This window comes from Galeopterus variegatus, unplaced genomic scaffold, assembly GCF_000696425.1.
Source record: "Galeopterus variegatus unplaced genomic scaffold, G_variegatus-3.0.2 Scaffold3132, whole genome shotgun sequence".
Taxonomy (NCBI): domain Eukaryota; kingdom Metazoa; phylum Chordata; class Mammalia; order Dermoptera; family Cynocephalidae; genus Galeopterus; species Galeopterus variegatus.
The window spans coordinates 225,914-250,268 of record NW_007729243.1 but is presented as its reverse complement, the minus strand read 5'-3'; the positions used below and the strand labels follow the sequence as shown (position 1 = coordinate 250,268).

Here is a 24,355-nt window from a genome sequence, read left to right as displayed (position 1 = left end):
GGAGGGGTTGAGGGAATGAAATGTGGGAGGTGAAAAGCAGGAGAGCAGGAGACATGAGCTACGAGAGGTCCATGTCTGAGTCAGGTACAAGGTCTCGCCAAAGCCTCGTCTGGTTTCTGTTCTCATCTTCACTATTATCTCAAGACCCTGCAAGATTTTGATATGCTCTGAAGTAGAATCAACTCTTCTGCAAAATCTTTTGCATAGTTTGGCTTGATAGAGTTCTGATTGACTTGCCTGGTGCCCAAGGTCAGCTTCCAGTGATTTGGCTTTGATCATTTCTCAAAACTTTACAAGTTTCAAAGAAAGCACTGTTAGCTTTGCAAAGTACTGATCAGTTCTCAGCCTTGTTCTCCTATTCAGCAAGCAAGATAAGAAAGTCAGGGGATGGGAAGAAAGAATGGAGAGAAAAAAATAAAGCTGTCCTTTTAAAAATCTACCTCCCCCCTCCTCCCGCTCACTGCAGCCCAGGTGGTTTTAGGTCCCAATATGGCTTCAGTCCTGCTCACTCCAACACTCCTCCTCTTCCACCTACATGGATCTGAAGCCTCCTCCAGCTCTACCCAGAGAAAAAAAATCAACGGCACTGAATGACAACCCTAATAAAGAGAAGAGATGAGCTCCAGAGGGTGCTGCAGGGAACAAGGAACAACCAGTGCAAGTGGTAGTGTTGGGAGGTGAGGAGTTCCTTGTTGGTAGGATAGGTATGCAGAGGGCTGATCATACAGAAGTTCTGGGTGTGGTGAAGCTGGTGAAACAAACTGCATGGGTAGAGGAGCCACGCACAAATCCCCCCGAAGATTCTTTAAGGCAGGGCTCCTCAAACTCAGCATTGTTGACACTTTGGGTGGGAGAATTCTTTGTGTGTGTGTGGCTGTCTGTGCACTGTAGGATGTTTAGCAGCATCCCTGGCCTCTTACTAGATCCCAGTGGTCATCAGTCAAGACCATCAAAAATGTCTCCAGACACTGCCAAATATCCCCATAAAAGGAGAGGCCAAAACCACTCCAAGTGGATAACCACTGCTGTAAAGATTTCAAAAGGCAGCTTGATCATTAAGCAAGAAATGGTTTTACACAGCAGTAAGGAATTGTTCTATAAATTTTTTTTTTTCAGAACCATGTGGCTGTGATCAACCAGCAGAAAGACTTGGTTTTGGTAGACAGACTGCACTACACTGCCTTCCAATGTTAAGTGCATAGCAAAGAAATAACACTGATATATTAAGCATGACTTATTTTGAGTACTAGACCACCGAAAGTAAGGTCCCATTCTCTTCCAAGGGCCTTAACTGTTACTCAAAATTATTAGTAGATAATAAACATGCGCTTATGGAAAGGGGATGAAGCAACATGGGCCACAAAGTGAGGCTCCAAAGGACCATTTGAAGGATGAGAGCGTGGAGGGGGGATGTGAGCTTGAGTAGCTATTACTAAATGAGTCTCCAGACTCTAGCATGAGGTGTATGTGAGTCAGCTTCACTCCAATCTCTGGTAAGATTCTCAAATCCATTCCAGCATCTGTACAGTCTTCCCTGGGAGTTGTCTTCAAAATGAACACACTTTGAAGAAAATGAGAGGGAGAAGAGAGAAAAGGAGAGAGAAGGGAGGTGGGGAAGTGGAGAGGAAGTTTTTCTGGCTTCACTGGAGTCCAGGCAGGCACACGATGGTGTCTGTGTACCTGCCTAAATCTGGCATTAGGGAAGTGCCATGATGCCCCATTGCCTTTGTCTCCTCTCAGACTGGACCACGCTGGAGCCATCGGGGGGGTGAGGTGCCTAAAGGCCCTCCCTCTCACCAGCAGCGATAGGGCAGAATGGTGGGCTCTGCCCCTGGGATCCCTCACTCTGGCCCTGAGAACTCTTTCTCAAGAGTTCCTTGAAACTTTCACCTAATTTTATTAGGTTCCATGAAAGAGGGAAGAATGAGCCCCTTGTGGTTCTTTTAGTGTGAGTAATCTAGAGAAAAAAAAGAAAAGCTATTTAGTGGGTTATTCAGATTATAAAGTAGATTGATCTCACTTTTGTGAGACCCTGAAAGTGTCCAGCATCCAAAATCTGTGCCCTTCCCTTTATTTAGTACTTTCTTTTTTTTTTTGCAAGAGTTCCTTGAAACTTTCACCTAATTTTATTAGGTTCCATGAAAGAGGGAAGAATGAGCCCCTTGTGGTTCTTTTAGTGTGAGTAATCTAGAGAAAAAAAAGAAAAGCTATTTAGTGGGTTATTCAGATTATAAAGTAGATTGATCTCACTTTTGTGAGACCCTGAAAGTGTCCAGCATCCAAAATCTGTGCCCTTCCCTTTATTTAGTACTTTCTTATTTATAGCTTTTTTCTTCTTTTTTTTTCCTTAACCATACTGTCTTAAGATTTGTTGCTATTACTTGTGACTTTTAAAAAGACAGGCATTATGCGTGTGGTTTATACAAAGTTCAGGGCTATATTGGGTAAGGAGTGGGGCAATCAATAAATTCTTATCTAGGTAATTCTACCAGGTCAAGGTGTGGCCCTAGAGTAACTGAAGATTTGCAGCCCAGCTTCGCTTACAAGCAATATGACCTTAAGGTAAGTGAGGACTTCTTTCATGCTTTATCAGCACAATGGGATAATAGTATGCACAATGGAAAGACTTCTTGGAATTGTTGAAATTAAATGTGATAACATTTGCAAAGCATTTAGCATGGTGCTTGGCACTATTATCAATTATTATGCAGATGAAGTATCATAGTAACAGGATACTCATACTATTCCAAGGATCAGCATAATCTTCAACCCTAAACACTGCCAGTGGGATTTCAGTGACCATGAGAGACACTGGGCATCACTGACAGACTTAAGGAAAGGGATTAAAAGGAGCGCAGGGATGGAGAACTGAAAACAAGATGGAGAGACTGAGAAGGAAAGAGAAATCAAAGAGGTGCAGATAGGTGGACCTTTGTAGAACACCGTTCACCCTAAAATATTGAGCCAGGTGTTGTGCTTCCTATGAGGAATAGATGGTCTCTGCCATCAAGGGACTTGTAGTCTTTTGAGTGACACTCAAATGAATAGAACAAGAGAGACTATGAAAGAGAGGGTACAGGTGATTGAAACATAAAAGAGCAGCTGATCCAACTAGGAATGGGGTTCAGGGCTACAGAGTAACAAGTGACAGAGTGGAGTTTTGAAGAACATCTGAGTTAGAAAGGTGCAAGATGTGCGAAGACATGGAGGTGACAGCCTGTGTGCAGAGACTGTAACTGTCTGAAAGTAGAGTGTGGGCTTGAGGCATGAAATTTATTTGTTATTTGGTAATGCTTTGGATGCTTGTTGAGGACTATCTACATGCCAGGCACTGTTTTAGGAACAGAAGATTCTGTAGGGAAAAAAACCCAAAGTCCCTTTTCTCAGAAATATTGTTTTCTAAGAGGATACATGATAAACAGGTACAAAACCAAGTAAACAAATACATGACCAAGGAGAGTTCTGTGATGGAAATAGATCATGGGTAAAGTAATAGAGGACGGGTGGGTGAGAAACCACACCCGATGGTGTGGTCAAGGAGACTTTTCTGGGAGCATTTCAGCTGAGTCTGCGGGATAAGATGGACCTGGCAGTGCAGACATGGGCAGGTGGCAGGTAGAGCATTTAAGTGGTTAGAAGGTGCTCAGGCTGGAGGAGTAAAGAGATTAGCCAACACTTGCTCCAATCTTTTGGTAGTGGGTGCTGAGAAGCCTGAGTAAGGGAAAGGCTGCTTCCATGGAAATACAGAAAAGGTCACAAATTTGCCTAGGGTGGCCTTCAACTTTGCAGACCAACAGTAACAGGAGTCCAGGTATTTTGTCCTGCATCTTAGCCAGCGCCTTGTGCTAATTTCTGAATTAGGCCCCAAACCAAGGATTCAAACATCACCTCAAACAACTTTTCCTCCTATAGATCAAGTGGATGTCCATGGGCTGGCAGCCTCAGCAGCACAGTGTTACCGAATTAGGCTCTTGGGTCACAATGTCATCGAAATGAACAAAGGACCCAGCAGAATTTAAGGCAAGCAACGCTTTATTAAGAAGTAATGTCTTATGCATTAGGGAGACAATAATAGAAAAGCTGTCTCCCTGAGAGAAGTTGGGGAAGGGTTTTTAAAGGCAAGCAGTCCCCAGTCCCTCGGTTGAAGTCAGTATCTTCTTTTGATGATTTCAGATATCTTCACGTGGTCATGGGGCGGGAGTGGGGGGGTCTGTCAGTTCCATCAGTGTCCTGCATGCAAATCACAAAGGGGTCTTAAGGTTAACCTGTGATTTAGTTTTTACAGTCACAGGGAAAGAACAGGTAGGCAATGATAAATTTTAAAGAAAGAACAAGTCTTGGGGAAGAGGTTTTGCAACTCAGTGAATATCTGTTCCCTTCTTATCTCAGTTTATTTTATCAGGGCGGGCCATGGGGTAATCATGTGTGTGTGGGGGGGGGTAGGGGGGGATACCACGACTGAGGAGTGGAAAAATGACATAGTGTCCTCTACAGGGAAAATTGAGTCAGTTTGGTTCACAGGCCTAGCTCTATGCTATCTCAACAGCACAGTTAGGAAAATCTAAGTGATGGGAGGAAGTAGCAGCGGCCCATACTGGGGGCCTTGCATACAGAAAAGGGAGAAGGCCAGGAGTGAGTATGAAGATGAGTTCATGAGCAGACAGAAGAGATTTCACTAACACGGACGATTAGCATAAAGGCTATGTGCTTTTACCGATCTCCAAGTGGTCGTTGACGCTGGGGTCAGCATTAGTTTATTTGTCTGTAAAATGGGGGCAATCAGAATTTCTCACCCCTTACTATTCCCTACAGCAAGAAACCTTAAAAGTAGAGAAGGAAAGAGAAAGCTGTTAAGTTCAGTGAAAGTACTTGTTAGTCACCAAGGATTGCAGGGTCTCTAAAGGACACACTTGCACGTGTGGAACCAGACTCGATCCGCAAGAAGCATTCGACACCACCAAATGCAGAACAATACCTAAGTTAGGGAGAGGATTCTCAATGTATGGTCCTGGGCCTGCGGGGGCCTAGAATGCTCTTCAGCAGCACCAGAGTCGCGTGTGCGTTTCCCTGGTGAGTGAATCTAAAGTAGTCACCCTAAAAGGGCCAAGACGTCTACACAAGAGCCACGGCTCTGAGGTCTCAACCATTCTCATTGCTGGGAAAAAACAATATGGTCAGGTCCAACACCCCTTTCTCTGAGGCGTAGGCAGACAGAAAAATTCCTGGGACTCATCTAACAGTGGCGTAAAGACACACCTCTCCTGCGAAGGGAATCGCCACGCGCCTCTGCAAGCGGATACAACGACCTCCCAGACCGACGGGCCAAAGCCGGTCGCCGCCGATTTGCGCACCCATTCGCGGAGCATTGTGGGGCTGGTAGTCCAGACTGGAGCGCGGCTACGGGCCTCTGAAGCCATGGAACTACATTTCCCAGCAAGAACCGCGCGGCAGAGCGCGCGCGCCGTGAACGTGAGCGACCAGACTTCCGGAAGAGCCGGGGGCAGGACCGCGGCGGAGGCTGGAGCGAGGTGTAGGGATGCAGCGCCCCGGGCCCTTCAGCACCCTCTACGGGCGGGTCCTGGCCCCGCTACCCGGGCGGGCCGGGGGCGCGGCCTCCGGCGGAGGCGGGAACAGCTGGGGCTCCCTGGGTTCCCATGTGCAGCCGCCGGGGCGTGCACAGTCCGGCACTCGCGGCGGCGCTGGCACCACAAGCACCAGCGGCGGGGACGCCAGTAGCGTCTACCCGGCCCCCTCCACGATGATGAAGGCCGAGGAGGCCAAGAAGTTGGCGGGCCGCACGGCTGTGGAGAACCACGTGAGGGTGAGCGGTTCGGACCGGGGCTCCTGTCCTTGGCGTGACGGGCTCGTGTTGCGCACTCTGGGTGCTTCCTGCGGGCGCTTATGTTCCTGGCAAGGCGGGGGCTGCGTGAGAGGGGAGAGGGTGGGCACTTGACCCGAGTTTAGACTCCTCTTCCCTGCTCCTTAGATGTGGAATTGGTTGGGAGAGAGTCCCTTAAAAGTTGAGCTTTCTTATGACTCCTTGTCCCTTGTCTGGCTGAACAGTTGGCCAAGTGGAGCCTGGTGGTGTCTGATGTTTGGAGTGGGGGCTAGAAGCACTTGCCCTGTGGCCTCCTCCTCAAAAAACGGAAAGTGGTGAGCTGGGAGGCTGCCAAGAGGTCTTCATTTCTCTTCACCGCCCCGGGAAGCGGCGGAGAGCTGGTTTGCAAACTGCTTTGAAATTTCACTCCAAAGAGGGTCTCAGCTTGGCGCGTGCCCGCCTCTGAGTGTACTTGCCGGAGGGAAGGGAAGACGGGGCATTAAACCTCCTCCCTTTGATAGGGCCGGGTGGACACTTGAAGTCTGTTGGATGCTGTTCTTAAGGCGGGGCTGCGGAAACGTTTAGCTGTTACTCAGTGAGGTCGTGGCCCCACTTGTTAGGTCGCGGGTGTGGTGCCGTTCGTGGAGTGTATAAACCCAAGTAGATTTACTGTCACTAATCAAATTAATTATCTTAATTATATTACTAAGACAGGGAGGAAGCCAAGTGGAGTATTTCTGCCTCGTGGTGGAGTTAACCTGGCCTTGTTGGCATTTGTTTCTTCTTTTCTTGGAAAGTGGTATCAGATTTCCTTTTCTCCTCTGATAGTTCTTTACATTCGTTAATGCTTTACAGTACAAAGTTATTTTGCGTAGATGACATCGTTTGAGCTTCACTTCGGCTTGGTTAAGTGGGAGGGGCCAGTGTGGTAACTTGCGGCTCAGCCTGTTCTGCACAAAGGATGACAAATAGCCACTCCTGTTCCAGTGCCCTTCCACCTGTTCCTCTCCTGCCCTGTTCTGGCGTAGCGTGTTGCTCAAGTCTGGTTAGCGATAGGATTTTCAATGGGAACTAACAGAGAGAGGGTAAAATGTGTAATTTGGCCCTGTGTTTGGGATTCAGTGTTTCAGCTATAAAATTGGGACAATAAGATAAAATTTCAAAATACCCGCATAAAAGGAACAGTTATAGACTGGTAAATGAAATCTATAAGATTAGAAACGCTCCATTAGCTAAGTTATCCTATTAACTTATTTATATTCATATTTGGTGGCACACGTATCACTACCTTCTGTTGTATAAGTTATGTATTTTATTAAATAAAAATCCGCAATCCTTCACTTCAGCCTAGAGCCCCCAAATACTGGACTCTAGCTGCTTCATTTCATTAAGTTACTAGGTAATCCTAGGGAGATCTCCACTGGCCTTTGGGGGCACCAGTAGAAATCTTATATGTCCTTCAGGGTTTGGTTCAAAGGTCATTTCCTCTTTTCAGTTTTTCCTTAGCTTCCTAAGGAGGAGAAGATTTCTCCTCTGCAATTCTGTAGCACTTTATACCTCTTAGGTGCTTTATGTTGCTGTTTTATGTTCTAGTCATCTGTGTGCTTGTCTCTCCCAACCTCTTAAAGGGTAAACTCCTGGAAGGTGGTTAACCATATCTTCATTCAGTGTTGGCCACAGTGGGGCCTGCACAGTAAATGTTTGTTGTGTAGAGTATGGATACAGATATGGAGGTTGTAAGGTTATTGGTGGTTCTTTGCTTAGTTAGACTCTTTGGTGTTCCGGTGTGGTGACCACTTGCACGTCTGGGTGGATAGAGAATTTGGAGAGTTCTTGAGCCGAATCCTTTGTATAGCCACCCTGACCCAGATCTGTCTGTTTCTGGGGGTGTAACTGCCCAGGATGGGTCACCATGTAGGACTGTGCTTTCCTGTAGGTCTGTAGCCTCATCCCTTTGTTCTGTTTGGAGCCTGAGCTTTGTTTTTTGACTGGCTTAGCTTGAAAAAGCTGGTGGGCAGTGGTTCCAATTGGTCTGCAGGAGCAGTATTTTGGGGGTTACCCCTTTGGATAAAGTGAGTGAAGGTCTGATGTTGCACATACAACATGTGTTCTAATGTTGTGCATTAGGACGGGCCTGTTCTTCCAGCAAGGCCTGCTTGGCAGCCTTCTGTTGGGCCACCTTGTAGGCAGCCTTTGGCAACTTCTGGTTGGCTTTGGCTAGGGTGCTGATTTTTGGGCCAGTCATTTGATTCCAAGGTAGCAAGATCACATAGTTGAAGAGCTTTGGGCCTGGCAGGCAGTTCTTGGCCTCTTTCAAAAGCCAAAGAAGTCTTGCAGAGAGCTTGTCTGATTCACCCAAGTTCATCTGTGTGCCACTTGCTTGCTGGGAGCCGGTGAGTGACATGAGTGTATGGCTAAGCTTGGTAATGAGAAATCTGGCAGTTGAATTACTAAATAGTTGGAGCTCTCAGCTTCAGGTCAAGTGGGAAAGTCAGGTTAAGCCTACCTAGGAATTGATAAGTCAAGGCATTTTCTCATTACTTGAAGAGTTTTACATGTTGAGGTATTCAGTCATTTAGAATGTTTTCATGCTGTGATGTACCATTTACTTGTCTTGACATCCTTGCCTTTGGAGTTTGCCCAGACAGCTAATTGACTTTATTGTATACATTGCCTTCTTGAGGGCATCATTGCAGGTGGAATCCTGACCTGGTGTAAGCTCTACTCTGATGGCCCAAGCCTCTTGTGTATTTGGTGGCATTCCCTTCAGCCTGAGGACCTTTTAACCACCTTAAATACTCTACCTGCCCACCTGCCATCTCTGCACTACCAGGTCTATCTTATCCCTCACCTAAGCTGAAATGCTCCCAGAAAAGCCTCCTTGACCATCCAGTCTAAATTGGGTTTCCCACCCACCCATCCTCTATGACTTTACCTGTGATTTATTTTCATTGCAGAACTCTTCTTGGTCATGTATTTGTTTACTTAGTTTTGTACTTGTTTATCATGTATCCTCTCTAGAAAATGGTATTTCTGAGAAGAGGGACTTTGGGGTTTTTTTTTTCTTTCAGAATCTTCCGTTCCTAGAACAGTGCCTGGCATGTAGATAGTTTTCAAGTATCTAAAGCGTTACTGAATAACAAATAGATTTCATTCCTCAACCCCATACTCTACTTTCAGCCAGACAGGAACTTGGGAACTGAGCTCCATATTAGTTCCTAACTGTTAGTACCATGGCCTTGTTTTGCTGTTTGTGGTCTAACTGACTGACTGGTTTGCTCATAGGTATCTTCTCCCTTTCTTAAGGTGGTATGCTCAGTATTGTGATGCCTGTTTCTTGTCCTTTATACTCAGGAAGTCCTCTACATCTATTGCACATTCTTCCTGTTGCAGATGAAGACCATTTCTCATGTTCTTAACTAAGTCTTTGCCCTCTCCCATTTTCTCTGAAGTTGGCTCATGCAAAATGGGGACCCCTTGGCATCAACTGGACAGATGCTGGCGTGATTTACTATTTGGAGGTTACTTCAGACCCTCTCCCCTCTTTTCCTGATGACTTTGGAGAGCTCTAGATGGTGGTCTTGGGGTGTCCCTGAGGTTTTCTTTGATGCCACCGACTTGAAGGTGCCTGTGGTCAGTCCCCTGCCTTCCACATTAAGCTTGTGTGAAAAGGTACTGAAGCCAGAAACCCCGGCATTCCACTATTACCCAGACTCTTATTTTTCCCTAGGGCCTTTTCTTTCTGATTAGCTCCCTGGGATTGGCCAGGAATCTTACAGTATATATCTCAGGCCATTTCTGTGAGGCTAACCTAAATTGCTGAAAAGTTGCTGTGTGATGTAAATAATTAAGCCAGTCATTTTATCTGGTAGGATGAAGGGAGGAAGGGAGGAAGTGATTTGGCAGTGTCAGAAATGAAGTGAGGAGGGCTCTGTTGATTAATTGCTCACTGGGCACTAGGATAAAGTACAGCTCTGAGGTTCATGGTTACGTTTCTGTAAAATAAGCACAGTACCTACCTCGCATCTGCATTGGTGAATTGCTGTTCATAACAATTTTATGTTATTTAAGAAGAAAAAATAAAAAAACATTTTTGTTCATAACAATTTTATAGCTCTAGGAAGTGGGCTGAAGAGGGAATAAAATATGGTACTAATAAATTTTGTTTTTTCTTCCCCTTTTTTGGCAGAATAACCAAGTGCTGGGAATTGGGAGTGGTTCTACAATTGTCCATGCTGTGCAGCGAATAGGTATGTTCTGGGACTGTCTACTGGGTGTTTTGTGTCTACTTGATGTTTTGTATGTGATGATGGGAGTGGGGAGATAGTGGAGAGGGAGGAAGTGAGGCACAGATTTGGCACTTGCCCATTTTGGCTACAGCAGTGCAGAGCTGAGGAGAGGGGAGTGCCTGCCCGAGGTCAGTTGAGAGTTTCTGCTCTTCTCTGGAGAGAGGAATTCTTGGACCTTTTCAGCCAACTTTGGGGGATGCCCTTTTGTTTACTCTTCTCGGCTGGAGGGGAGGAGCTTTTCCAGCTTGAGGTCCCAACAGAATTTTGATCACCTTGATGGCACGTTCCCATCAGGGGTCCTCTGAAGCCTGTGAGTTCCTCAGGCAAACTAATTGAGGTCAGCTTAGGTTTGCCCTGTCCATGACCCTGGAGTGGATGTGGAGCTCCTTCAGTTGGTATGTGGTTCCTGCAGCTGTTCTGACTTTGTTGTGATTAGGGTATCTCTGTGATCGGGGTATCTCTGTGCTTAGGAATGGCTCAGGAATTTTTATCCTCTGTGGCTGCTCAACAGGTTTTACTGCTCTTCTCTGTGTTCCTGAGAACAAAGCCCAGGGGAGAGGCTTGCTTGAATGCTGATCTCTTCAAGGAGCCAAGGGACAGGGCCCCTAGGCAAAATTAGGAATACTTTGTCTTTAAGGAGTTGTTGTAGACTGGCGTGATGGCTTCTGGAAGCCTTCTCATTGGCCAAACAGGAGCTTTAGTGCTGTATACCTTTGTGCCTTAACCACGTGTGTGAATTTTAGGCACAGGAATTACTGTGGATTTAATACTAGTGGCATCTAAACCCCTGAACATGCAGACTCAGTGATTAAAAAGACTTGAAATTTTAGTAGATAGTTTTTTCCTTAAGAAAAAACTTTTTTTTAAAAAATCAGACTTTTCTGAAAGGCACAATCCAAAATGAATAAATTCCCTTTAATCACTCTTTGGGGCCTACAAATGATTATATTTTTTGTTAAATGCAAAAGTATAGCTCTAGCTTTTGCCTGGAAAAGGCAATATAGGGTAGTAAAGACTGTGGAGCTAGACTGCCTGGGGTCATATCTGAGCTCCGCTACTCATTAGCTGTATAAATACCAAGTTACTTTACATCTCTGTAACTCAGTTTCCTTATCTGTAAAATGGGGATAATTATTATAATTCACCTTTTGGATTGTTAGGACTAAAAGAGTTCATATATACAAAGTTTTTAGAATATTGTGAGGCATATAACAATAGCAAACACTGACGTTGCTCTTTCTGTGGCTAGTGCTTACCTCTCTACCTTTCTAGTGTTCCTGTCTTCTAGTATGTGAAGTGTGATCACCAGCTTGTTTACTGAGGACGAGGACACAGAATGAAAGGCAACAGTTGTGCTTACCTCTCTACCTTTCTAGTGTTCCTGTCTTCTAGTATGTGAAGTGTGATCACCAGCATGTTTACTGAGGACGAGGACACAGAATGAAAGGCAACAGTTAGTGGGAGATAGACCTTTCCCTTTCTGTTGGATTTGAGCAAATGCATATGTGACAAGCAAAGTAAAGCGGGGAGAGAGAAAAACCACCAATTTGGCTTTTGTCTCCACAGCTGAAAGAGTGAAACAAGAGAATCTGAACCTTGTCTGTATTCCTACTTCCTTCCAGGTATGTCCTGCTTTCTATTCTGCACCTTGGCAGCTGCTGCTGAATCATCTGGTTCCCCGAGGACATAGACACTTGGCTTTATGTTGTACATCAGGGTTGTTCTAGGTGAGAGAGTCAGGAGCAGAAGAGATTATTGACCAAGGATTGTTCCTTGGAAGTGTGGATTAAGATGAATTCATTCATTCACTCAGTGAATATTTTAGTGCATTTTGAGTTCAGGCACTATTGAGATACAGAGATGACCATGAGGTCTCCATCCTCATCCTCATCATCACCCATTTATAGGTGAAGAAACTCAGGTTAAAAGGAATTAAGTGATGTGTTAGTAAGGCAGGCACAGTATTTTGATTCCATATGTAATGTTCTTTTATCATAAAATAGTAGGAGCTGGTGGAAAAAAGCAGTGGAGTCAGTTAATTATAGGGAAAGATAAGGAAAGAGTAGACTTCAGGAAGTGGAAGGTAAGAGAGGTTCACAGATATAGCCATTTGCAATCCCTCATCTGGCCATTGCAGGGAGGGGTATGTGTATGATCTCTCATGGAATTAGTCAAGGTGATAGTATGAACTGGGGTAGCAGGTTGGACTTGCAGGTGGCTGGTGCTCCTGGGACTTTATGGACTTAGTTGTGGACAGCTGGGTTTTCTTAGACACCCTCCCCTCCCCCGCCCTGCCTCCCCACAAGTCCTGGAGGCTCAGAGTGCTGGCAGCCTGCAGCCAGCTCTGGTGAGGAGAGAGGTTAAGGTTCCGTGTAAGCCAGCCATGTGAATGAAGGGGAAGGAAAAATTAATTCTTCTCTTCACCCTAAGTTCTTCGACTGGGCCACAACTAAAATTAATATAAAGCATATTAACAGGAGAAAAACCATATTGAATTATGTGCATACACATAGGAGAAGTGTCACAGAAAAATGAGACTGGAGGAAGAGCCAGATGATTGAAGCTTATATAGATAGCATCCTGTGCTACAGAAAGTAATAGGGGCTTGGGGCTTCTGGGTGGTGGTGGAGACAAGTTATGGGAGGGTGAAGGGAGGAAATATCTGTTGAATAAAGGTTATCTTGTTATGCAGATAAGAAGTCTCTGGTAATAAAATTTGTCTGGAGCATACTTTCACTAATGTAGATTTTCTTTATAGATGTAAATTTCCTTTACAAAAGGACAGCTTTTCAGAGCTACTCCTATGTCTGCAATATCTAAGAATAACCAGCTTGAAATATACTGAAGGGCCGAGCCCTTGGCGCACTCGGGAGGGTGCGGTGCTTGGGAGCGCAGCAGTGCTCCCGCTGCGGGTTCGGATCCTATATAGGGATGACCGGTGCGCTCACAGCGCTCACTGGCTGAGTGCGGTGCGGCCGGTCTCAAAAAGGATAAAAAAAAAAAAAAGAAATATACTGAAGAAGCATATTTTGAGGTGGCATATCTGGTCTCCTATAGTCATATTTTGGGGTCCTGAGCCCTAACATGTACAAGCTGAGACTAGTCTGGAGAATAACATACCATGTGGAGATCGGCTCCAGGCTTGTGAGTGAGGCCATCTTACACCAGCCATCTCAGACCAGAATTCCCAGTCAGTCCACAGAATCATGAACTATAGTAAATATTTGCTCTTTTAAGCCACTGAGTTTTACGGTAGCTGCTGTGCAGCAAAAGCTCACTGATGGAGTATGCTTGTCCTCACCTGTGCCTGGCAACTCAGTCCTAAGGCCTGCTGTTTGACATCTGATTCCAGAGAATCACTGCGTAGCTGCTGTGCAGCAAAAGCTCACTGATGGAGTATGCTTGTCCTCACCTGTGCCTGGCAATTCAGTCCTAAGGCCTGCTGTTTGACATCTGATTCCAGAGAATCACTGCGCTACTTTGGGAAGAGGATATAGAGGTATAACAGGGTCTTAAATAGCCTTTCAACCAGTCTTCCCTTTTTTACTCCTACCATTGTATGTGCTTCCTGGAGTTCACCATGTCACTGATTCCTGAATGTTTTGGAAGGTTCTGTGATGTTTATTTGGTTGCTTCTTAGCTTTTTCCAGTATTAGCCTAGGACTTCTCTTTTTTATTTCTGCCTTATTTACCATTGTAATCAGTGGTCCAGCTTTTAAAAGTTTGTTGCTGTTTTTCTTCTCTTCTGTGAGGCTTATGCCTTTAAGAAAAATTTTAGAGAGGTTTTGGGAGGAAGCTGAGCTAAGTACAGGTGTTCAAATTGCTCTCTTTATCTGGAAGTTTGATCCTGTGTTCAGATAACATTCTCCTAACCCACCTTTGTTTTATGGTGATAATGGTTAACAGTGGATCTAGACTGGAAAATGCTGGCCAATTCCAGTTAATTAGGTGGAGGAGTCACTCAAAATTCTCAGGACTTTTAAAAATTCAGTTGTTCAGCTACTTTCTTTTTCCCCTCAAACCCAAACTTAATTTGTGTTAAGTTTAGTTAGATGTAATCTCCTGAAATCGTTGAGAAGAAATCACAATATTTTTGAACAAGTAAACCTGTTGGGATTTAAATGATTTTGGTAGATTTGTCCTTTAAAATTTAAGGCTCAGTTGGTTAGAGTGAGGTGTCATAATACCATAGGTCAAGAGTTCAGATCCCCATACAGGCCAGCAGCCAAAACAAAAAATAAATAAATAAAATAAAATTTAAGGCTTTTGGAAGAGGAAAATAAAGTATTGCAGCCAGATCTGATCTAAGCCCAAAACAGCATTTATTGCTCATTCTGCCTTCAGTCCTACCTCAGTTAGGTGGTAGAAGGTGTAGGGGCCAAAGGAAGATATCCCTTTAATACCCCTGAAGGTTCTATAAATAAATCACCTGATATCAACAGGTTAATCAGAAGAAAAAGCATAATAAATTTTATTTGATCATCGTTTTATGTGACACAGGAGCCTTCAGAATAAAGACCCAAAGATCTAGGGAAAATTGTCCATATTTTTGCTTAGGTTCTAAGAGCAGGCACGGCCATGAAGAAATGTGATTGGACAAGAAAAGTATTATCTAATGCTAATAGACCGAGTAGGGAAACCCAACAAGGCCTATTTGTTAAAATTCTTCATGGCCTCTCTGTGTAGCATTCATTCCTTCTGGAATTGGGGGTCTTATGACCTACAGTAGGAGAAGGTGGATCAGAGAATTTTATGCGCAGGTGCAAGACCGAGAGGCAGGGGGGAAGATTAGAGTATATCTGTGACCTGCCTTGGGGAAGAGGGATTCTAGATATTATGGCTGGCATCAAGGGAAAATGAGGCTGAGTGACAGGAGGGCAGGAAAGGGTCAGAGGAAATCTTTGCTTTTGAGGCTGCTTCTGAGGCCTTCCCTTTGGAGTATCACTTTCTGGGTCTCAACAAAGGGAAAATGCAAAGAGTTTTCAGGTTTTATTGTGAGATATATGAAAAACAGAAGGCTTGCTAGCCTGTCACATGCCACCGTCCCTAGTCACAAGAGACATTTGGGGGCACCAGCTGTGGGATTGCAGTGAGAACGCATTGCTTCTTGTCGTTCTTTGGGAACACAAGCTAATCATTAGTGTTCCTGCTCCCTGCACTTTAAGGAGCTCTGGCTGGAAAGGCAGGCAAGGGTGTTTCCTCCACACCCTCAGCATACCCCTTAGCGTGCCAGCTGGAAGTGGCTGGTGTCCAGCAGATGCTGATCTCACTCTAGCTCCTGAGGCTGCATGTGCATGAGCCAGTGATGGGGCAAAACTCCCATGGTAGGACTGTTGTGTTGAATTCCCTGTGTTACCACAAATTGTGTAGCTTAAAAAACAGAAATTTATTGTCTCACAGTTCTGGAGGCTGGAAGTCAGATCAAGATGTTGGCGGGGTTGTTCTCTTCTGAGGCTGTGAAGGAGGATCTGTTCTACGCCTTTCTTCTAGCTTTTGGTGGGTTGCTGGCAATCTCTGGTGTTCCTTGGCTTGTAGGCCCATCACTCCAATCTCTGCCTTCATGTTCACACGGTGTGCTCCCTGTGTGGGTCTGACTCTGTCAAAATTTCCCCCTTTTATAAGGATACCAGTCGTATTGGATTAGGGCTCATTCTGATGACCTCATTTTAACTTGATTACCTTTGTAAAGACAAGACCTTATTTCCAAAAAAGTCACACTCTCCAGGTACTGGGAGTTAGGACTCTAATATATCTTTTTTTTTTGTGGTGGTCAGGGGACCTGTAACACTCAGGAAGGATGAGGCTCATGCCATTTTTGATTATGACTTGTCTATATAGCTGTAGGGTCACTCAAATGGTCCCTGTTAGGAGATGAGTCATAGATGAGGACAAGAGTCATAGGTGAGTAGAAGGGAGAGTTGAAGGTTCTGCTGATGGGAGCAGGCTTAAGATGTTCCATCCCACTGGGATCTTGGGGTCATTGTACAGGGCCCCAAACTTCAGTTGTCCGTCCTCACAAATAGGCAGAATTCCTGAGCCCTTTGTTATGAATGGGGAAACAGAACTGTTTAAAGGGAGTGCAGATCTTGTCCTCATATTGTTGCTTACTGTCTGGACAGATGGGAGAGTCCCAGTGTGTGCAGAAGCTGGGGGCGGGCAGGGGGATCACAGCAGGTCTCCCAGCTGCAGAGCATAGACAACACTCACCTGTGACCCCTCTCATGTGCTAGGTTCTGTTCAGGTACTGGGATGGGTGGTTGGTGGTTGTGGTGAGGACAAAGGGTTCAGTTGGACACAGTGACTATTTAAGGTGCGTATATTTTTATAGGGATATGAAGCCCTTGTGCATGGGGAATGGGATATTACTTACTATCTCCAGTGTCCAGTGTGGTGCCTGGCTCTTAGTAGGTACTCCATAAGTGTTCATTGAATGAATACATTTATGAGTGCAACAAATATATGGCAGAGAAGAAGTAGACATACTGTGCCTTTTATTATTTATTTTATGTCTGTCTGGTATGGGAATCCAAACCTTTGACCGTGGTGTTACAACTCTACTCTGACTGAGCTAACTGGCCAGCCTAATGTGTCTTTTAAAGGAAGGGGAGCCTATCCTTGTCCAGGACATGGTGATTATTTTTGAAAAGTCCTTATTAGTTGGCAATGTATTAATGATTGGCTTAGTAATACCCTCTCTGTGTGTGTGTGTGTGTGTGTGTGTGTGTGTGTGTGTGTGTGTGTGTGTGTGAGAGAGAGAGAGAGAGAGAGAGAGAGAGAGAGAGAGAGAGAGAGAGATGGAGAAGGAGGGAGGGAGGGAGGGAGGGGGAATCACTTGAGCATTCCCCCTCACCCTTATGTCCACCCTCCCCCTGCAGTGTTCTTATAAACTAATCTTGTAAGTGTCACACCATCACCTCTGCTATGTGCCACTGGTCACACAGACCGACCCTGGGACAATATGAGAAGGGATTACCCAAAGGCATGAAAATAAGGAGGTGTGGATCATCGGGAGCCATCTTTGAGGCTACCTTCCAGAATTTTCCAGTGTTTCTCTAGCCTCAGGATCTGGAATTAGGATGGTTTCTCTAATACTACTTTTGGCGTAATCTAGGAATTGAGAAATAACCTAGCAATACCATTTTTATAGCTATTTACCCCCTTCATTATATATTTGTTTAATAAGAACAAAGTCATGGGTTTCTTTTTTTTTTTGAACTTGCTTCTTCAGCCAGCGTTTTATTATAGCTTTTTAGTATGGAAAATTCGAAAATTCAAAAAGGATAAAGAACAGTAAAATGAATTTCCGTTACCCAGCACCCTGTTTCAACAATTATCAATTTATGGCCAGTCTTCTTTTATCTATACCCCATTCTGCTCCAACATTGTTATTTTGAAACAAATTCCAGGCATGATATCATTTCATTACATATATTTTATAATGTCTCGGGAAAATAGGAAGTCTTTTAAACATGACAACAATATTTAAAAAAATTAACAATAATCCCTGATAGTGTTAAATAAAAATCCAGGGTTACTATTTCTCCTACTGTCTTATCCTTTAAAAATATTTTTTACAGGCTGGCCAGTTAGCTCAATTGGTTAGATCACAGTGTTATAACACCAAGGTCAATAGTTCAGATCCCCTTACCTGCCAATTGTCAAAAAACCAAACAAGAATATTTTTTGCAGTTGTTTGAAGCAGGATCCAAGTAAGGCTCATACATTGTAAATTCCAGGGTCTTTGTGTTTTATTCTTAGTGTTTTAGGATTTTAGGTTGGCCTCGATCATTTCATCTATCCCTATCTTTTTATAGATGAGAAAACTTGTCAAGGCCCATGTGGCTGGTTTATTTAAGATTAGAACCTAGACTTTCTGATTTATAATCTTGGGTGCTTTTCAATTTAAGCATGAATTTATCTATCTATCTATCTACTTATCTACCTATCTATCTATCTATCTATCCATCTATCTATCTATCTATCTATCTATCTATCTATCTATCTACCTATCTACCTACCTACCTACCTACCTATCTATCTATCATCTATCTATCTATCTATCTATCTATCTATCATCTATCTAATTAATTAATTAAAAAAGATGACCAGTAAGGGGATCTGAACCCATGGCCTTGGTGTTGTCAGCACCTCACCTGGACTTGGGTGAGCAAATGCGGAAGTTCACGGTACCTTTATTCCAGCTGCAAATCCTGCTCAGGATCATGTGTGGCTGTAACCACTGCTCTCCCCCTTAGCCAGCCTTTTTAAAAGGCCAATTATGAAGCATGTTTTTAAAGTAAATAGTGTTGTCTTTTTTCATGAACACATTAAATCATTCCAAGTCTGGTGCTCTAAATTTGCCAAGTTCCTTACTTAGCGATTCGGAAGTCTCTGTACTCTTCTGAGTGTATACTTTTCCCTTTTTTTACTCAACATATGGCCTGGAAATCTCTTTGTATCAATTCATAGTGATCTTCCTCAGTCTTTTGTCATACTGTTGGATTGTTTTTCAAACTTTTCTAATATCTTGTGGATTTGGTTCTTTAGAGGTTTTTTTTGTTTTTTAAAAAATACTCATATTGCCAGGAGCTTTAGGAGGCCTGGCATTGTCTTTAGTAGTGGTCACTGAGGAGGAGTTCTTAGCTTAGCATTGGAGCAGAGTCCTCACTGTGTGCTGTTTGCCTTTTACTGACTCCAAGGTTGAATTAGCAGTTAGTTTGCCATTTGTGACACTAGATCTGCTACCTCTAGGTGGCCTACGTTGGGATTTGGGAGAGAACCTGGGTCCGGAGTCAGTGTTTGACACTTGAATCCAAAAGAATTCTGAGAATTGTTGCCATGTGCTCAGAGTAAATGATCGTAGGTGCTTTTTCTTGTTCTCCACAGGCCCGTCAGCTCATCCTGCAATATGGCTTAACCCTCAGTGACCTGGATCGACACCCAGAGGTAAGAGAGTCAGACTGCTGTGTCTTTCTACTTTTTTTTTTAATGGCTATCACTTGTTCATGGGCTCTGGATATCTTGTCAGGTCTAAGGAAAAGTTCAGTTATTCATATTAACATTTTTTCTGGGACTCTGAGTGCTAATCCTGCCTGGTGTTACAAGTGGAGAGAGGGTTAGTTTCCAGTATATTCTCTGTAGTTTAACCCTGAGGGCTCAATGTGAGTGCAGTGAAGAGGAACTGGACAAGCTGGATCCAGGGCTTCCTGCAGCCCTTGTTAGAGGTATAAGAGCCAGCCAGCCCACGGAGCTTACCCCTAAGTAGAGATAAGAAGTAATCATTTGGGGCAGCTGTGGACATTTGGAAACAGATTAAAATTAAGTTTTGTGGTAAAGACTGTTAAATACAGGGTTAGTCCAGAGGAGACTGAAGGGTGAACAGAATCACACATCATCCCAGCTGGCATTTTCTGAGCTGTTATTATGTACAGGGATTGTGCTAACTTCTGTACCTGTATTAAACCATTTAATCTCCAGTAGTCTTGAGGGTGGGTACCATAATTATCCCATTTTATAGATATGAAAAAGGCACAGAGAGGGTAAGTCATTTGCTTAAGGCCACATTGTTTGTAGTTGGCAGAGCCAGAATTTGATGTTGGGTACTTCCGGCTCTAGAGTGATGTTAGTTAGAAGAATTTTGTGGGAGGAGGTATGGTTGGAGCTGAGCTGTAGAGGTTAGGTGGCAGGGGCAGGAGGGAACATTCCAGAGGGGTGTAGGTGGGAGACATGGGAACAGCTCCACATGGGCATGTTGGCATATGTGGACAGTGCTCAAGGCTGGTGAGGGTGGTTAGGACAGAGTAGAGTGTGTTGGTACATGGTAAGGGAAGGGGGCCAGGGCTTGATGTGGTCTAGTAACCCATGTCGCCATGGTACATATGAGCCTCATGGGGTTAGTAAGAACCATGGGAAGGGCTCGTTGGGGTATTTCTGTGGGCAGAGCCAGGGTGCAGGCTGAATCAGCTGTTCAGCAGCTGTGAGGAGAGTGGTTTGGGCTGAAGGTGGGCCCAGAGCCCAGACAGAAAAGGTCACCACCTTCTGGTACCAGAGAGTTGCCCACAGCACAGCCAGGCCCTAGGGTTAGTGAAGGGTTAGGGGGAGTGATGCAAGGTGTGATTTCAGACATAGGCCAGAACCTGTAAAAGTACGGAAATAAGGATGCCCCCCATGAAGCTCTGCAGGCTTTGCACCTGTGCTATATAGCACTGCAACATGAATAGAATGTGTACCTTGCATACTACCATTTTAAAAAACCGCACTTGAAGTTTCTACATTGTCCATGTGGAGTACTATGAGTGATGAGAAATATATAACTTCCTTGCTTTCAGTTTTTGAAAGAATGAACCCGTTTGCTCCTAGACTGCTTTTGGGGCTGGCAGTGGAGCTTCCTAATAGAGGGAGAGGGTAAGCTTAGACAGTTTCGTGGAGTCTTAGTGGGAATGCCTCAATAATGCCCAGTTCAGGAAAACATAGGTGTTTGTTAACTACTTTAAATATCTCTTCAGTTGATCTAGGGAGAGGGTAAGCTTAGACAGTTTCGTGGAGTCTTAGTGGGAATGCCTCAATAATGCCCAATTCAGGAAAACATAGGTGTTTGTCAACTACTTTAAATATCTCTTCAGTTGATCTTCTTGTCCACTTGAAATTGCCTTTTTGCCCACATTAGTACAGAGACTTCTGAATCAGTTTTTCCTGAGCTTTTTAAAAATTGTTGACTGTCCTCCCACCCCCTATGGAATTTAATACTACTGATATACTCTATATCTGTTTATGTTCTTGTGGCCCTTTGGAGGGTCAGAAATAATTGTAATATATCCAATTACAAGGTCAAGGATTTGGATCCCTGTACTGGCCAGCCACCAAAAAAATCAAAACAACAACAACAAAAAACTCATTGTAATATCTAAGATTCCCATTCCCCCAAACCCTCCAAGAGCCAGTTTTTGCTTCCTTAGGATTAATGTCACCCACACTGAGATTGCATGCTCTCAGTGATTCCAGCTTTTCCATCGGGAAGGCTATCAACAAGAAAGGGAAGTATAATGTCATAGGTAAAAGTTAGACCCAGGTTTGAGTCCCAGGCCCCATGTTTGTTTCCCTGTGACCCTAGCAAAGCGGCTTATCCTCTTGGAACCTCAGTTTCTTGATTGGGTAAATGGAATGCTGGACCTCGCTGATAGGACTGCTGAGGATCTAATCAGCTATTGTATGGTCAAGCTTGGCACAGAGACTCCCCTGAAGAGGCTCTTAGTGGTTTTTGTCTTTTCTTCTCCCCGACACAGATTGACCTTGCCATCGATGGTGCTGATGAAGTAGATGCTGATCTCAATCTCATCAAGGGTGGTGGGTGAGTGTTGTGGGGACTTTCTTGCTGAAGACTATCTTCTCGCTAATCCTTAGCAAGGAAAACTGGAACATAGAATAAACAAATTGCCACTGTAATGTGTTTGAGTTTTTCTTTCTAACTAGGATGGTGATAGCATATGGCTTTAGAGCCAGCTTGACATTTCTGGTCATTAGCAGCAATCTGGTGACAAGGAACCTGGGCTTCTTCAGTGGGGTCATTCATCTTACTGGGTTCTCTGTGTATTTGTGTTTCGCTGATTCAAACTTTAAAAACTGTTCAGGCTAAGGCCGGCCTGTGGCTCACTCGGGAGAGTGTGGTGCTGATAACACCAAGGCCACAGGTTCGTATCCCATATAGGGATGGCTGGTTAGCTCACTGGGTGAGCATGGTGCTCACAACACCAAGTCAAGGGTTAAGATCCCCTTACCAGTCATCTTTAAAAACAAAACAAAACAAACCAAAAAAAACCTGTCCAGGCTAAACCAACTTATTATTGGGCTAGATCATTAGGTCTGTGGGCAGAGTGTGTGGCCTTTGCTGTAAAGCTGCTTTTACCTGTGTGACCTGTTAAGGGTGTTATTCATTCATTTGGAAAATACTTATTGGGTGTTACTTAAGTGCTGATTTGAGGGGTAGGGAATGGTGAATTAAAAAAGCTACAGTCCTGTTCTGCTGATTCTTACTTTCAAGCAGATTATTGAATGACGTAAAATTTGTTTAAAATCACATTTACTGTCTGTAAGATTTTTTCGTATGTATTACTTAATCCTCCTGATTGCAGATGTGAGCTAATTTAGCTGGTAAGCAATAGAGATAGCTTGGACTCAGATCTGCTGATTCAGTGTGCTGGGCTCTCTCTACTCCATCACTCTGACTGTCAAATAGTTGATAGGGCAGGTTGTTCAAAGCTTGTCCTTCTCAGGCTGTCAACCCTCCCATTCATGCCATGTCCAGATGACGTCTCCCTAAGCACAATGCTTCCTCTCAGACACATCTTGGATGGGATCATGCCTGGCCTGAATGGGAACCTTGTCCACTTTCTAGCTTCCTCCCAGACGCACACTGCTGTGTCTGTAGTCTACTAGAAGCAGCATGATGGTGTTGGGGATGTTCCTTTAAAAATTTGAAGTTAAATTTCTCTTTAAACCCCAAGATTTAGTAGATTTGGGATTCCTGTATCTTCCAAATTGAGATTTTGTTTTATTCCTATGTTCATTTCCTTCTTTCCCATCCTCAGAGGCTGTCTGACCCAGGAGAAGATCGTGGCTGGCTATGCTAGTCACTTCATTGTGATCGCTGATTTCAGGTACAGTGTCCTGAAGTACCCCCTGAGGTGGTAGATTGGACCCAAGCCTCATTCCCATTTTATAGAGGAGGTCATTTATAGAGAAATGGAGGGACTATCTAACTTCGTGAGATGGATGGCTAGGATTTAGGGCAGTGGCTGGGAGGGCTTATGTTCTGCTTCCATGCTGAATGTAGATGTCGCTAATTGACCACATCACTATTACACTGAGCTGGGATCTCCAGTACCATTTCATGTGTCCATTGACAGAGGGAGGAAACCACTTGTCACCCTGTTAATAGAGCATGACTTCATGTATTATTCATTTCATCCTCACAGAGAGCCTCAAAGGAAGCAAGGCATGCCCTGCCCACAGGTAGTGACTCAGCAGGCTCTGCTTCCTCTGGGGTCAGGGTTTGTCACATGTGACTTGTATTGTGGACAGCCTTTGACCAGGCTTTCAGATTCTCCTTCAGGGAGTCTGATAGAAGGCAGTTGTGCTGAGCATGTTAATTAAAAATATAAATATGTATGTGTGTGCTTATGAAATATTACAGCTGTAAGAAGAGCATAAATATAAGCACCTGGATACCCACAAGCCCACATTTTTGTCATATTTATTTCAGACATCATTTTTTTAAAAATAGGAAAACAGCCAATGCATTTGAAGCTCCTGGTAGACTGTCCCTTATCACTTTCCTTGCCCTTCGACCATCTGATTAATTCCATTCCTGACTTTGGTGTTTGTCTGCACCTTTGAGCTTATTTACTTTTTTTGTGCTTTTTTGACTCTTTATTTCCAGGAAAGATTCAAAGAACCTTGGGGATCAGTGGCACAAGGGTATTCCCATTGAGGTCATTCCAATGGCCTACGTCCCAGTGAGCCGAGCTGTGACCCAGAAGTTTGGGGGCGTGGTTGAACTTCGAATGGCCATCAACAAAGCAGTAAGTGGCCGGGGTGAAGGGGGTGTCTGGAGGGCACTCCAGGTTCTCAGTGTGGTGTCCTCCTTTCTTCCCCAGTTAGGTCCTATACACCTAGACCAGGCAGTCAGCTTTTATTTATTTTTGATCAATTGATTTGTTTATTTTCAGACAGATGGTTTTATTAATTTCTGTATACAAACTCATGTAGACTATACACCTAGACCAGGCAGTCAGCTTTTATTTATTTTTGATCAATTGATTTGTTTATTTTTAGACAGATGGTTTTATTAATTTCTGTATACAAACTCATGTAGATAAGACCATACTTAATACAATACATATCCCCTGTACAAGTGGGGGAATGATTCTTTTTCTGTCCCTGAGGATTTGATGTTCCTCATGTGTTCTGACCTTTGTACCTGAGGCCTGGACCATCCTGGCTGATAGCTGCTAAACACAGGCTTTGGAAAGCCCCTCTGGGGCAGAGTGTTGTTTTAGGTTCCATGGTGTAATATTCTTTTTTTCCTCCTCTTTTCTCTTGTTCTGTGGTTAAATGTGACAAGAAGTAGAATTTCTTGGAGTATGTGAACCCCTCCCCAGGAATATATCCCACTTAGTTCAAATGTTCCTCTTCACCTTCTAAAGTGGGTTGCACAGTACTTTTTTCTTTCCTTCTTACACTTAAATAAACA

At 44.1% G+C, this 24,355-nt stretch overlaps 1 protein-coding gene across 1 annotated transcript in view; it reads left to right on the top strand.

The window, feature by feature from the left end:
* The first annotated feature begins 5,520 nt into the window (after positions 1 to 5,520).
* Positions 5,521 to 24,355, top strand: part of RPIA (ribose 5-phosphate isomerase A) — a 25,480-nt gene continuing 6,645 nt past the window's right edge. Inside the window, exons 1-7 of the mRNA XM_008584043.1 lie at positions 5,521 to 5,821; positions 10,008 to 10,068; positions 11,674 to 11,729; positions 18,994 to 19,053; positions 21,390 to 21,454; positions 22,692 to 22,760; positions 23,543 to 23,684. Coding sequence (XP_008582265.1) covers positions 5,537 to 5,821; positions 10,008 to 10,068; positions 11,674 to 11,729; positions 18,994 to 19,053; positions 21,390 to 21,454; positions 22,692 to 22,760; positions 23,543 to 23,684 — 738 coding nt within the window. The 5' untranslated portion in view covers positions 5,521 to 5,536. The remainder of the gene's footprint in view (positions 5,822 to 10,007; positions 10,069 to 11,673; positions 11,730 to 18,993; positions 19,054 to 21,389; positions 21,455 to 22,691; positions 22,761 to 23,542; positions 23,685 to 24,355) is intronic.